We start from the raw sequence: 11,956 nt of genomic DNA on the forward strand, positions 1-11,956 counted from the left end.
TTTTATTATTCACACTTTGTGCTTTGAAAAACAGTGTTTGCCTCATGTCTGAATTATTGAATCACATCATAAACAAACACAAACCTTTAAACACATAAAAGGCAATCTGACAGAACTAAAACCACAATATTTTGACAAACATTTTATACATTGCATTGGTTTATCGATGTTATTCCTTACTGACAGCATTAGGTCATAAAGGTCTTAAAGCAGTAAAGTATTCCCAAGTCATTACACTACCTCCACCAAGCTTAACAGTTGATAGGATTTACTTTAAAAAGCAGTAGAAAGATTTTGCAGAATCTTTTGTCTATTGTACGAACTCTAGACAACAATTTTCATGAAATAAAATGTATTTGTATCATTTTTTTATTAAATGTGATAGCAGGACAGAGAATCAAACTAAACATACAATTTACAGTATATCCCCCCAGTGAGCAACACTCTTGTAAAAGTAAAGTGTATTAAGTCCATTTAAGTACCGGTATATACATGCCTAACATGTACATACTTTTTTTAAACAAAAAAGTACATAATGAAAGGAAATATTGTTAAACAGCTTATGGTAACTTAAGTATATTTCAGTTGTAATTAAGCTATATTTAAACACAACATTAAAGCATTAAATTGTGCTTTTTTATAAAGTATATAAATTAAAAATGCACTTTTAGAATAGAAGTAGGTAAAAACATCTTTATAGGGCCTAGAGGAGGTCAAAGGGGATAATTTCAGTGGACGCAGTTTAGTGGATATTTAGTGGATATTTAGACGCAATCTGGACGTAGTTTAGTGGATATTTGGACGGCACCGTCCAAGTGGACGTAGTTTAGACGTTGCCGTCCACTTTAGACGCAAAAGTGGTTTTGGTACCTCCCAAAATTTTCGGAATAGACGGCAACTAATATGGACGTAATTTAGTGGATATTTAGACGCAGTACGGACGTATTTTAGTGGATATTTGGACGGCACGTACAGGTGGACATCGACGTCCATAAAAATATTTTTCTGGCGTCCATCGCTTTACCATCAGCCGGTCATACAGTCCAAACTCCACCCGGCGTACAATCCAAGGCCTGACCCATACAGTCCTCTCCTGCTGCCGCCTCCTCCTCCCGGTCTGGTCCAGCACATGGAGGAGTATGTTCTGCTGCTGCACCATCACTGCAAGGAATCTGTGGTCCATGGTTGTGTAGAAGAGAATAGATGTGCTCTCTCTTGTAGCTCAAGAAGAAATGATGATTCACTAGAAAAAACAAAAAGTGGAAGTCGACGTCCAAAGAGTGGAAGTCGACGTCCAACTTCAATTTAGACGGAATATGGACGTAATTTGGACGCACTGCGTCCATTTGGACGCAGTGCGTCTATATTTTGGACGCAGCGCGTTCACTCAGTGGACGCAGTGTTTTCTGATAAATTTGGACGTACTTTAGTGGATATTTAGACGCAATCGCAGTGGGACAGGGCCTTTAGGAGAGTAAGTGCTCTTTGAAGAGCTCTGTCTTCAGGAGTCTCTTAAAGATAGTGAGAGATTCTCCTGATCTGGTAGTAGAAGGTAGTTAGTTAGAGGTGTTAGGAGAGTAAGTGCTCTTTGAAGAGCTCTGTCTTCAGGAGTCTCTTAAAGATAGTGAGAGATTCTCCTGATCTGGTAGTGGAAGGTAGTTTGTTTCACCATTGGGGAACTCTGTATGAGAACAGTCTGGATTGCTTTGTGTGAATGTTTGGTAAAGCGAGGCGACGTTCATTGGAGGAGCGCAGCGGCCGGGAGGTAGCGTAAGCCTTCAGGAGCGAGTGCAGGTAGGAAGGAGCTGTTCTGTCATCACCTTGTAGGCGATTGTAAGAGCTTTGAATTTGATGCAAGCATCAACTGGTAGCCAATAGAGCTCAATGAGCTGCGGGGTGACATGTGCCCGTTCTGGTTGGTTGAAGACCAGATGTGCTGCTGCATTCTGGATCATTTGGAGTGGTTTTACTACAGAGGCCGGGAGGCCAGTTAGCAGATAAAGTAATAAAAGAAGTACTAGTAAGTAATATACACCTTCCTTCGTCAGTGTTTCGCTGAATTAGGCCCACGACACCTCCAGAAGGCTCAACAGTGAAGTCTGGCGTCCCAGACCCACCCCCCTCCAAGCTTGCTGTAGAAGCACAAACTCACTCCCTTCCCCACACAGCCTCAGCCCTTCTGAACCACAACCACTGACTAGATCTTTCAGCTACATCTGACAACTCCTTCACTACAGTCCTTAGCACACGACCTCTAATTCCGAATTCAGACAGCAGTCTTGTGGCAGACTTCGCAACAAAGCCTCTAGTACCTACCTCTACCGGTCTAATATACGCTTGCCACCCACGCTCTCTCACCTCAGCCACCAAGTCTGTATACTTCAGCCTTTTCCTTTCATAAGCTCCATCTACCTCGTCTTCAAACGGAACAGTCAGCTCTATAAAATACACTATCCGCTTACTTTCAGAGTACAACACTACATCCGGCCTCAAGGTTGTAACCAGAATGCACTCTGGGATCTGCAGTTTACTACCTACATCCACTAATAACTTCCAATCTCGTGCATTGGCCCACTTACCAGCAGTTTTCAAGCACTGTGCTGTTTCTCCACTATGCTGCCCCTCACGCACAAACGTGATTACCCTACTGCAACCTACCACGGGCATGTTATTAACTTCTAACCGTTTCTTATCAAGTGCACCTGCAAGAGATCTAAGTACCTGATTATGCCTCCATGTGTAGCGCCCCTGGGATAGACTCACCTTACATGCCGACAAAATGTGCTTCAGCGTGCCACTTCCTGCACATAGCTTACAACTTGGATCCTCACCCACCCACTGAGCAAGGTTTTGTGGCGTTGGCAGAACATCATATGTAGCTCCCAAAAGAAACTTTATACGGCCTGTATCCAATCCCCATAACTCTCGCCAGGTGATTCTCCGCTTCTCTACACTTTCCCATCTCATCCACTGCCCCTGTTTTCTCTGCCCTGCTGCTTTTGCCCTCCTTGCTTCCTCCTCCTGCTCACGAATAAACCCTGTAACCATACGCCTTTTCTCAGGTGATGTGGCCTTGCCGAATGCTTTCCAAGAATCACCTAAACCTAATCCTGCCCTCCCATTTTGCACCTGCCCCACAACATCCCTGTGCTCCAGTGCCCTCCTTGCGGCTTGAGTAGCTTCTCGAGCATTCCACTTTCTCCCAGACCTAGTCACTGGTGCTGTTGCTTTAACCAGCCCGTCTTTTGACCCTAACAACTGCATTTCACGTCCTACCTTAGCACATTTGAACTCCTCAACCAAGCTCGTCAACGGCAGTTCCAGCATCCCTCTCCCACACCACGCCACACTACTAAGGCAACGCGGCACTCCCAACCATGTCCTTATAGCCTTGCTCATAACCCTTTCTAACCTCTCAACCTCAGAAATCGGAATATCATAAACTGTAAGTGGCCACCTTAGACGAGGCAACAAACCAAACTGCAGACACCACAATTTTAATTTACCTGGCAGAAAAGACTAATCAATTCTATTAATGGCCTCCACCATTTCTGTCCTCAACCCTTCCACCTGCTCTTTATCATTCAGTGCTGCAGTATACCACCTACCTAAACTCTTAACTGACTTTTCCAATATAGATGGTATGACTTCTCCCTCCATCATAAACCTTTCTTGTATCAATTTCCCTTTAACGATTATACTAATTAATATTTAATTATAAAAATAGCTAATTAGAGTACATGTACACTTAAATGTAGTTGGTAGTGGAAGCTGCTAATGGAGAATCAGCATGATCTGGGATAAATCCCCCAAAAAACGCTCCCCTCCTGTGCATATTCATGAAGTGCATGCAAAACAGAGAGGGTTCTGATTGGCCTTTTCTCTGCAAATAGTCAGTGAGTCAGCCAATCAATTTTTAGTTTGGGTGGGCAGTGTTTTTTCTCTCCTGTACGGGATGCGTTCAGTAAGAGAAGGAGCATCATGGCTTCCATTAAAACTAATTTCGAATCAGACTACTCTAAAGTATATCCATGTGTGGTAAAAGTTAAAAGTTGGTAATAGTGATTTTAGCCCATGATGTCTGCATCCCAGTGATCCTTGGATTATACTACCATTGCCTCAAATCTGTTGGACCACGTGGAGCCTTTTATATTATTCTATTTAAAAACAGTACAGTTATAAAGAGCTACACAAATGTATAAAAATAATACAATTTATTTTCTGGCAGTGTAGTTCATTGCAATCTCCAAATCTCCATGTACAATATACCAACCCAAGCTGTGGGCTCTTTTTCTTATCTACATTTTTACATTCACTGCTTCAAAGTGATGCATTGTCTCTCTTTTAGACAATGCAGAAAAGTGCTTTCTCGTGCACCATTATCGACAACACAATCTGCCATTTACATTCATAAAGTTAATTCAGGGGCAAACGGGTGTGACTTTTTTTCTTCCAACTCAAACAATGTGTGGAAAAGGTGTGTGCCTCTCAACCTTTACAGTCCACTCCCTCCACTTAACAGCCCAGGGCTGGACCATGTGACCAGTCTGCATCCGAGCCAGATACACAAAAGAAAACCTGGCAACCCAATCATTTCTGAAGATATGAACATTTGTAGCTGAATCATGATGATGATTGACTTTTGTTTTGTTCAAAGGTCTATCCTCAATCTTTTAACCATAATATCTAGTTCCTGTCAGTGCCTGGTAGGCTTGTCTACACATAAAGTGCTTTTCTTTTCAGTGATTATCTTATATTATATTATAATAAATTGGACTGTTTGGACCATCAGGACCCTAATACCAGTTGCTCTAAGGCTCTGAGGTTTGCACTGGTACCAATTCATAATAAAACCACCAAAGATCATCAAGCTCATTTCATGTTGGTCAAGTTGGTCAACCATCTTGACAAGCTTGATCAGCTTGAGCTGGACAAGCTGGTTTCTTATTATTGTGCTCTAAGGTATTGTGGCGTGGAAGAGGAAGGAGGACTCGTGAGACTCATTGCAAGTACTCAACAGCTCTTTATTAACAGGCTTGCCACTCACTTATAGCCTTTAACAAGGCTAGGAGAGCGAAACCCAACTGCTAACACAGTACAAACAGCCCTGAGGCCACCAACCCAGCTATCCAGCACAGAGATGGTAGGTCCCCTTAAACCCACCCAAAACATACCCCCATAATGCCCCGCTGAACCCGGATTACCATGACCCGCCCCCACAGGCACACTAAAAGCTGGCACACACACACACAAACACAGACGCCACAGTATGTTAGGTTAGGCTAAGCTGGATACTGTAACTCAGCTACTGTAACTGCCGTCTCTGTGTCTCTTGTAAACAAGCCAGTAAAAGCAGAGCTTGCAAGCAAGCCCTGAGGCAAAATAACAAGGTTATACATTAGAAATGGTTTGATCCAATGTCACTTGCTTAATATTTCTGCAGTAAATAACAACTTGAATCTGTTTTTGACATTTAAAAGTTGTAAAAGATGTATTATTTTATCATTGTTGACAGTTTTGCGAAACACTGCAAGCGCAGTCAATGGTTTATGGTCTATTTGTGGTTTTCTTCAACACCCATTGACAAATAATGCACCAAGAAGAAATGGTTGAAATGGAATGATTATATATTAGAGAGCAATATTCAAGATAAATACAAGATGAGATACGGTTGAGCATAGAGGCATTCAGGTTCCATATGGATGTTGCTGCTGGGCCTGTAGATCCTGGCGTCCCAGCTGGTCCTGGCAATAAATCTGGTGACCAGGCAAACATTGCTGAGAAACCCATGCCTTGTGTGAGAAAGCATTATCCTGCTGAAAAATGCCCCTCTTAACATTGCTAGAAGTGACCGACTGACACATGCAATGGCTCCCTGGATCATCACACCATCAGTTGAGAAAGTATGTTGCCTCCATGCTGGAACCCAACCATTGTCAGAACCTGAAGTGGTTGCTGAAGACATTGCCGTTTTTGGCCTTGGCAGTCCAGGTTTCTGATTCATAACATCACTGCAAATTAGGTCAACAATGGTTGGCAGATGGATGAACCCAGTGAGTCTCTCAATTGGGTAAAATATCATTGAGTGCACTGTAGGGAAATGTCTAGCAGTCAAGGAGCTCTAACCAAGAGGTACACTACTAAAATGTAGACCCTGAGAGTCTTTTCCCTCTTTGCAGCAATCTGGGGTAAGACTCTTTTTTTATTTTACCTACAAACCTGTTTTTTTAAATAAAGTTACATACTTTAAATCAATGCATTTTTTGTCTCTACCTTGATAATCCAAGAGATCAATGCTATATCAGTATTTTTAATGGGAATGGAAGGTTGTAATAAACCACAGCATGATTATTTTCAGAATTTACCTCAGTTTAATCATTTAACCCAAGCTTTTATGTTAACCTCAGTATACAAATTGAAGAAGCTTCACTATAACTGGATTATGATAGAAGGTTAACTGAAACAGGACAAAGTCCAGCTCCAGCTCCTGAGCATGTGCTTCTGTTGGATGGACCATGTCCAAGATTTGTCAGGATGTTGAGCACCGCTGTTAAGTGCACACGTGAGGCAGCAGCACGTTGTCTTTTTATTTACTCTCAGGTGGAAACCAGATAACCAGATGTGTGCTGTTAGTGTGAGAGGAAAAATGTGAGAAACTGTAACAGCCAGCCATTCAGTAGCCTCAGATTCATTACAGCATCATTACAGGTACAATCAACCAGTGCTTTTTACAAACAGCAAGGAAGGAAGCTGTTCTAAGAGCATTTTACTGCAGTTCTTCAGCCTGAAAAGAGTGATTTAGAAGAGTGGAGAGCTCTTGGACCTCTGGAACACTTGGAAATGGGTAAGATTTCCTGCATAACATTTGAAACTTTGACGTCTGTTATTTTTGTTTCATTTTGAATAGACCAATCAGAATCGGGATTCTAATTCATAGCACTTTTATGAGTTCAACTACACCACCAGACAGGCTGGTGTGTGATATTTTAACCATTTCAATATGCACCAATTGTATTGTCATATTTCTGACCTTAAAGAGGAACTCCAACATTTAAAACTGTCCTGATAGTTAATGATAACTAATGCTTAGAAAATAATCCAAGTAAATCAGAGTCATTTGGTAAGAAATGCTTTCTTTTCTTGTTCTAAAATGTACTTAATTTCCCCCCAAAAAGCTACTTATTCGCTCTCCTTATCTACAGGGCTCCACCCTCTCAGCACATTTGAAATGTGCATGTTAGGGGGGTTAACAGCAGGTGTGTGCAGGGGTCAGGTCAGGTCAGGTTAGTCGAGTTTAACGCCACATCAGCTCGTCAGCTATTTCGTGGCAGGATAGGTAATGTTTATTCACAAGGTTCTATGATCTCGTCCTCAGAAGAGGACTCGTAGGTCGGTAACAGTACAGACACAGTCACTCACACACTCACACCTAAGGGGCAATTTCAACCAAGTTCCAATTAGCCTGAAAGTGCCGTCTTTGGAAGGGGGAAACTGGAGAACCCGGAAGAAACCCACGCAGACACGGGGAGGACGTGCAAACTCCGCACAGAAAGACCCGGGTCGCCCCAGCCGGGAATCGAACCCAGGCCGTCTTGCTGTGAGGCGGAAGTGCTACCCACTGCGCCACCGTGCCGCCCCTGTGTGTGCAGGGAGGTGAGCCTACTGAACCATCAGCAGGATAGAAAGCAGCCAATCGTAAGCCTAGATTTTAGTGCTCCTGATATGACCAGTTCAGCAAATTAGGTTGCATTGTGACAATGCTGTGGCATGAATGTGACAACCAATTGTTTTGATGCCCACACCAGTGCCACAATGTTGACTTGTCTTGTCAATATTAAAATGCACTATATTTTAAAATATATGATGTGTTGAATAGTCAGATAATATCATATATTTGGAGTTTACTCACAATTTTATAATTAATATGAGGGATGCACCAAATATTCAGCAACATTGCAGCTAAAAACGAGAAAAAAGACTGAATAACTTATACTAAACAACTAACACAAAGGCACGTTTAGGTTCTTTATTGTATGTAATGTTGAAAACGTGGCAATGTTTCTCAAATTTTGTTTGGTTTCACTTTCGGCCAAAAAATCAAATTTTGGTGAATTCATAATTTAATTTTTTAAGCATAATATAACCGTTAATAAACATTACTCTTCCCATTACCCTCTTCACTGTTTTATTTGTTTCTTATTCATTTCAGCACAAAAGACTGTATTGATCATCTATGCCCATCACAGCCCGAAATCGTTTAACGCGGCTGCGAAGGATGTGGCTGTGCAGACGCTCACTGCACAGGGCTATAAAGTCATTGTGTCTGATCTCTACGCCATGAACTTCCATCCAACAGTCTCACCGGCGGACATCAAAGGTCTGTATGAAGGTTTTATGGGCAATAAAAATAACTTTTGTAAATACTGATTTACAACCCTATTGTCATGTTTTTTCTATTGATGTTGGCTTGTGGGGGGAAAAAGGTGTGCTCTGCTTTGATTGGCTGCTTTACAGCAATATAGAGGCTCACAGGAGCCATGTAGCATAGCTTAGCATAGCCAATATACCACTGTAACACAGACATGATGTTAGATACTGTTAGATACTGCTGCCGTCTTTGCTGGGTCTTCTCTGTTTACACTTGGCATGGTCTGGTAGCACCCAGTTATGACCTCCTCCTCACCTGGCTCTCTTTAGCTTGATAAAAAAACTGACCACACTCACACTGCAGTTTTAATCACATTTTTTTTTTTCAAAAGATTTTAATCATATTAAGACAAAAAAAAACTGCCTGGTAATGTAAATGAAGTTTTTAGCACATTTTCCTATTCTTTTCCTATCACTTCCTATCACTCACTTTTATTATACCTGTCCAGGTAACCTGAAGAACCCAGAACACTTCCTCTACGCTGAGGAGGCCTACATCGGCTGGAAGGAGGACAGACTGAGTGATGATATCAAAGCAGAACACCGCAAAGTGGCGCAGGCTGATCTTATCATTTTTCAGGTTCGCTTCTCGCCTTAATCTTCTATTCATATCTCTCTAACTGTTTCTTCTCCTAGCATTTTTAGTTTAACAGAGCAGCTTCATAAGCATTGAGATGCTACTCTGATATAAAATAGAGAGTAGCAACCTGGCACGTCAACTTAAGCATCGTGTAACATTAGTGAATCGGTCAAGAAAACACTCGTGATAACTATATGTGACATCATATTTGTGTAAAGGCTTATGCTGTTACTCATATAACATGTTTATTTCACTTTCAGTGATAGTTCTATATCGCTCAGCTTGTCCAGAAATGCATGTGTAAAGCATGCTCTTAATAAATACTGCTGTGCCACATTCACTTGGCATTAATGTTAAGCAGTACGTCCAGCGGAGGGCAGTTTAACTATGTTTTTTGTTCACAGATCAAAAAAGAAAGAAAGTCTGAGCCACTGACGACTGATTCTGATTCTTACTGAATATAAACTTGAGCTAATTACTGAAAACAATAATGTGTTTTTACATTATGATACCTGATATATTTGTTTGTTTTTTCATTGTTCACTAATCTAAGAATAAAGAAATATGTTTTTGATGTAATACTCAATGTAAAATGTTTAGATCTACTAAGCGTAATAAATTAAAAACACCCTAACAATCCAAAAGTCATGGAACTTACAGAGACTGTTTAAAGATACAAACAAAATGAAAGTAAAGTACAGACAGAAAGCTATGTCTGAACCCATATTACTTACTGGTAAATTCACTAATCCTATTGGGGCCCATTACTGCCATCCATATACTGGCCCAACATGAAACCCAGAGACAAAATATCTGTAATGTATGTTTAGTCTTTCATTCTGGCATAAGATAACGGATGTGTTTTCTCAAACATATATGTATATATTTTTTTTATATCTTATGCAGTTCCCTCTGTACTGGTACTCATTTCCTGCTATAATGAAAGGCTGGATAGAGCGAGTGCTAACCCGGGGCTTCGCCTACACTCTGCAGAACACGTATGATAATGGCTTGTGTAAGGTACGTGCTGTTCCATTTCTCAGCCAATCATTATTTGTCTACTGTAGAGCAGTGCTCTCCTGTTCTCGGGCCTGGAGATCTGTTATCTTGCAGCACAAATAAAACAATAATTCAGTTAATCGAATACATCTGAAGGCAGTAAATACTATTATGGATATATGCATTAAGGCAAAGCTCCAGAATCAGTGTTGGTGACCTTTTAGAACGATTAAGCTTCAAAATAATCATGAAGTCAGATTGTAAAACTGTACAAAAATTTGGTTAAAACCAGACTTTGCTTAATTCACACTGTAGGATAAAAAAGCCTTGCTTTCATTCACAACTGGAGCACCGGAATGCAAGTACGAACCTGATGGTATCAATGGAGACGTCAATGTGATGCTATGGCCCTTACAGGTGAGAACCTATACTGTATAAGTACAGAACAACAGAAATGTACAGAAAATGTTGGCTCAAAAAGGAAAATGCGTTCATTGCAGACATTATAAACCAAGAAATGTCATGTTTTGTCTGCTTAACTTAATTTTGCTTGTTAATAGACATCCATTCCTGCATTTCAGGCCTGCAAAACATTCCAAAAAAACATTGGGCTGGTAAAACATTTATAACTTTGTAATGTTGCCATCCCTTCTCACAACACTTTTGGCACTGAGGTTACTAAGCAATAAAATGGTTCAGATGACATTCTTAAGGTGGCTAACAGTTGCTGTATTCTTTGTTTTAAAATTCTCTGTATAAACTCATAGCCACTCAGAGAGAGCAAGGCCAGTTGTGCTCTTTCAGGGCTCTTGCAGCTGATGGCAAGCTGCATGACCGGGATTCGGACCAGTAATCTCCTGATCATAGTGGCAGTGCTTTAGACTACAGGACCACTCGGCGCCCCATGGATACTGCTTTTATACTAAATCATGATTTCAGACAAATGTTGATATTACCTCATTATTTAGTTATTTTACATTGTTATAGTCCTTAATTGCTTGGTCCTGACTTTTGTCCTAGATGTATTGAAGACCTGAAATTAAGGGATGGATGTATATTATTTACTAAAATGTTGACCATACAAAACAGAAATTTCAGAAATTAATATTTGGTGGAATAACCCTGGTTTTTAATCATAGTTTTCATGCATCTTGGCATGTTCTCCTCCACCAGTCTTACACACTTTATGCTTTTGGATAACTTTATGCTGCTCACTCCTGGTGCAAAAATTCAAGCAGTTCAGCTTGGTTTTATGTCTTGTGATCATCCATCTTCCTCTTGATTATTTTCCAGAAGTTTTCAATTTGGTTCCAATCAAATAAGAGTCAATTTAAATGTAAGATATATTATTTATTTCTCTTTCTTCTATTATTTTAATAATAATACAATCATATCTTGCAGAATGGAGTTCTGCACTTTTGTGGGTTTCAGGTTCTGGCTCCTCAGATCTTCTGGGGTCCTGCTCGTGCCTCCCCCTCTGACAGAGCAGCCATGCTGGAGTCCTGGCAGGCGAGGCTGAAGGGTCTGCTGGAGGAAAAGAAAGTGGCCTTTGCTTCTGGTAAGCTGTTTGACCTGAGCCTCCAAGCAGGGTTTAAACTGAGGCCTGAGGTGAAGGAAGAGTATCGTTCTAAATCATACGGCCTCACCACCGGGCAGCACCTCGGCAAACCCCTCCCCCCAGACAACCAGACCAAGGCTTCTTCTGCATGTGATCCCTCAGCATCAGCGAAACACTCACAAAAGAAAGTCTGAGTCACTGACGACTTCTGATACTGAATGTAATTTTTTAAAGATAAATTTGAGCTAATTACTAAAAACAGTAGTGCTTTTATGTTGTGATTACCCATATATATGTTTGTTTTTTGCAACAATGTTTTGTTTTGCATCATGTAGATTTGTGTTCATTACTCACTGATCTGATAATAAAGAAATAAATGATTTGATGTGATA

The 11,956-nt window shown here is 40.8% G+C and overlaps 1 protein-coding gene across 1 annotated transcript; it reads left to right on the forward strand.

Moving 5' to 3' along the window:
- Window positions 1-6,522: 6,522 nt before the first annotated feature.
- LOC103046897 (NAD(P)H dehydrogenase [quinone] 1) lies at window positions 6,523-11,956 on the forward strand. The gene is made up of 6 exons (XM_007231825.4): window positions 6,523-6,844; window positions 8,210-8,377; window positions 8,877-9,007; window positions 9,914-10,027; window positions 10,322-10,423; window positions 11,408-11,956. The coding sequence occupies exons 1-6, from the start codon at window positions 6,841-6,843 to the stop codon at window positions 11,756-11,758; spliced, it is 870 nt and encodes a 289-aa protein (XP_007231887.1). The 5' UTR covers window positions 6,523-6,840; the 3' UTR covers window positions 11,759-11,956.

This window comes from Astyanax mexicanus, chromosome 16 (genome assembly GCF_023375975.1).
Source record: "Astyanax mexicanus isolate ESR-SI-001 chromosome 16, AstMex3_surface, whole genome shotgun sequence".
Taxonomy (NCBI): Eukaryota; Metazoa; Chordata; class Actinopteri; order Characiformes; family Acestrorhamphidae; genus Astyanax; species Astyanax mexicanus.

What these genes read in the sequence shown, in the direction of transcription:
- LOC103046897 (XM_007231825.4), top strand. An exon ending in CTCACCGGCGGACATCAAAG is followed by an intron (nt 8,378 to 8,876) that starts GTCTGTATGAAG and finishes ATACCTGTCCAG; the next exon opens with GTAACCTGAAGAACCCAGAA. An exon ending in ATGATAATGGCTTGTGTAAG is followed by an intron (nt 10,028 to 10,321) that starts GTACGTGCTGTT and finishes TTCACACTGTAG; the next exon opens with GATAAAAAAGCCTTGCTTTC.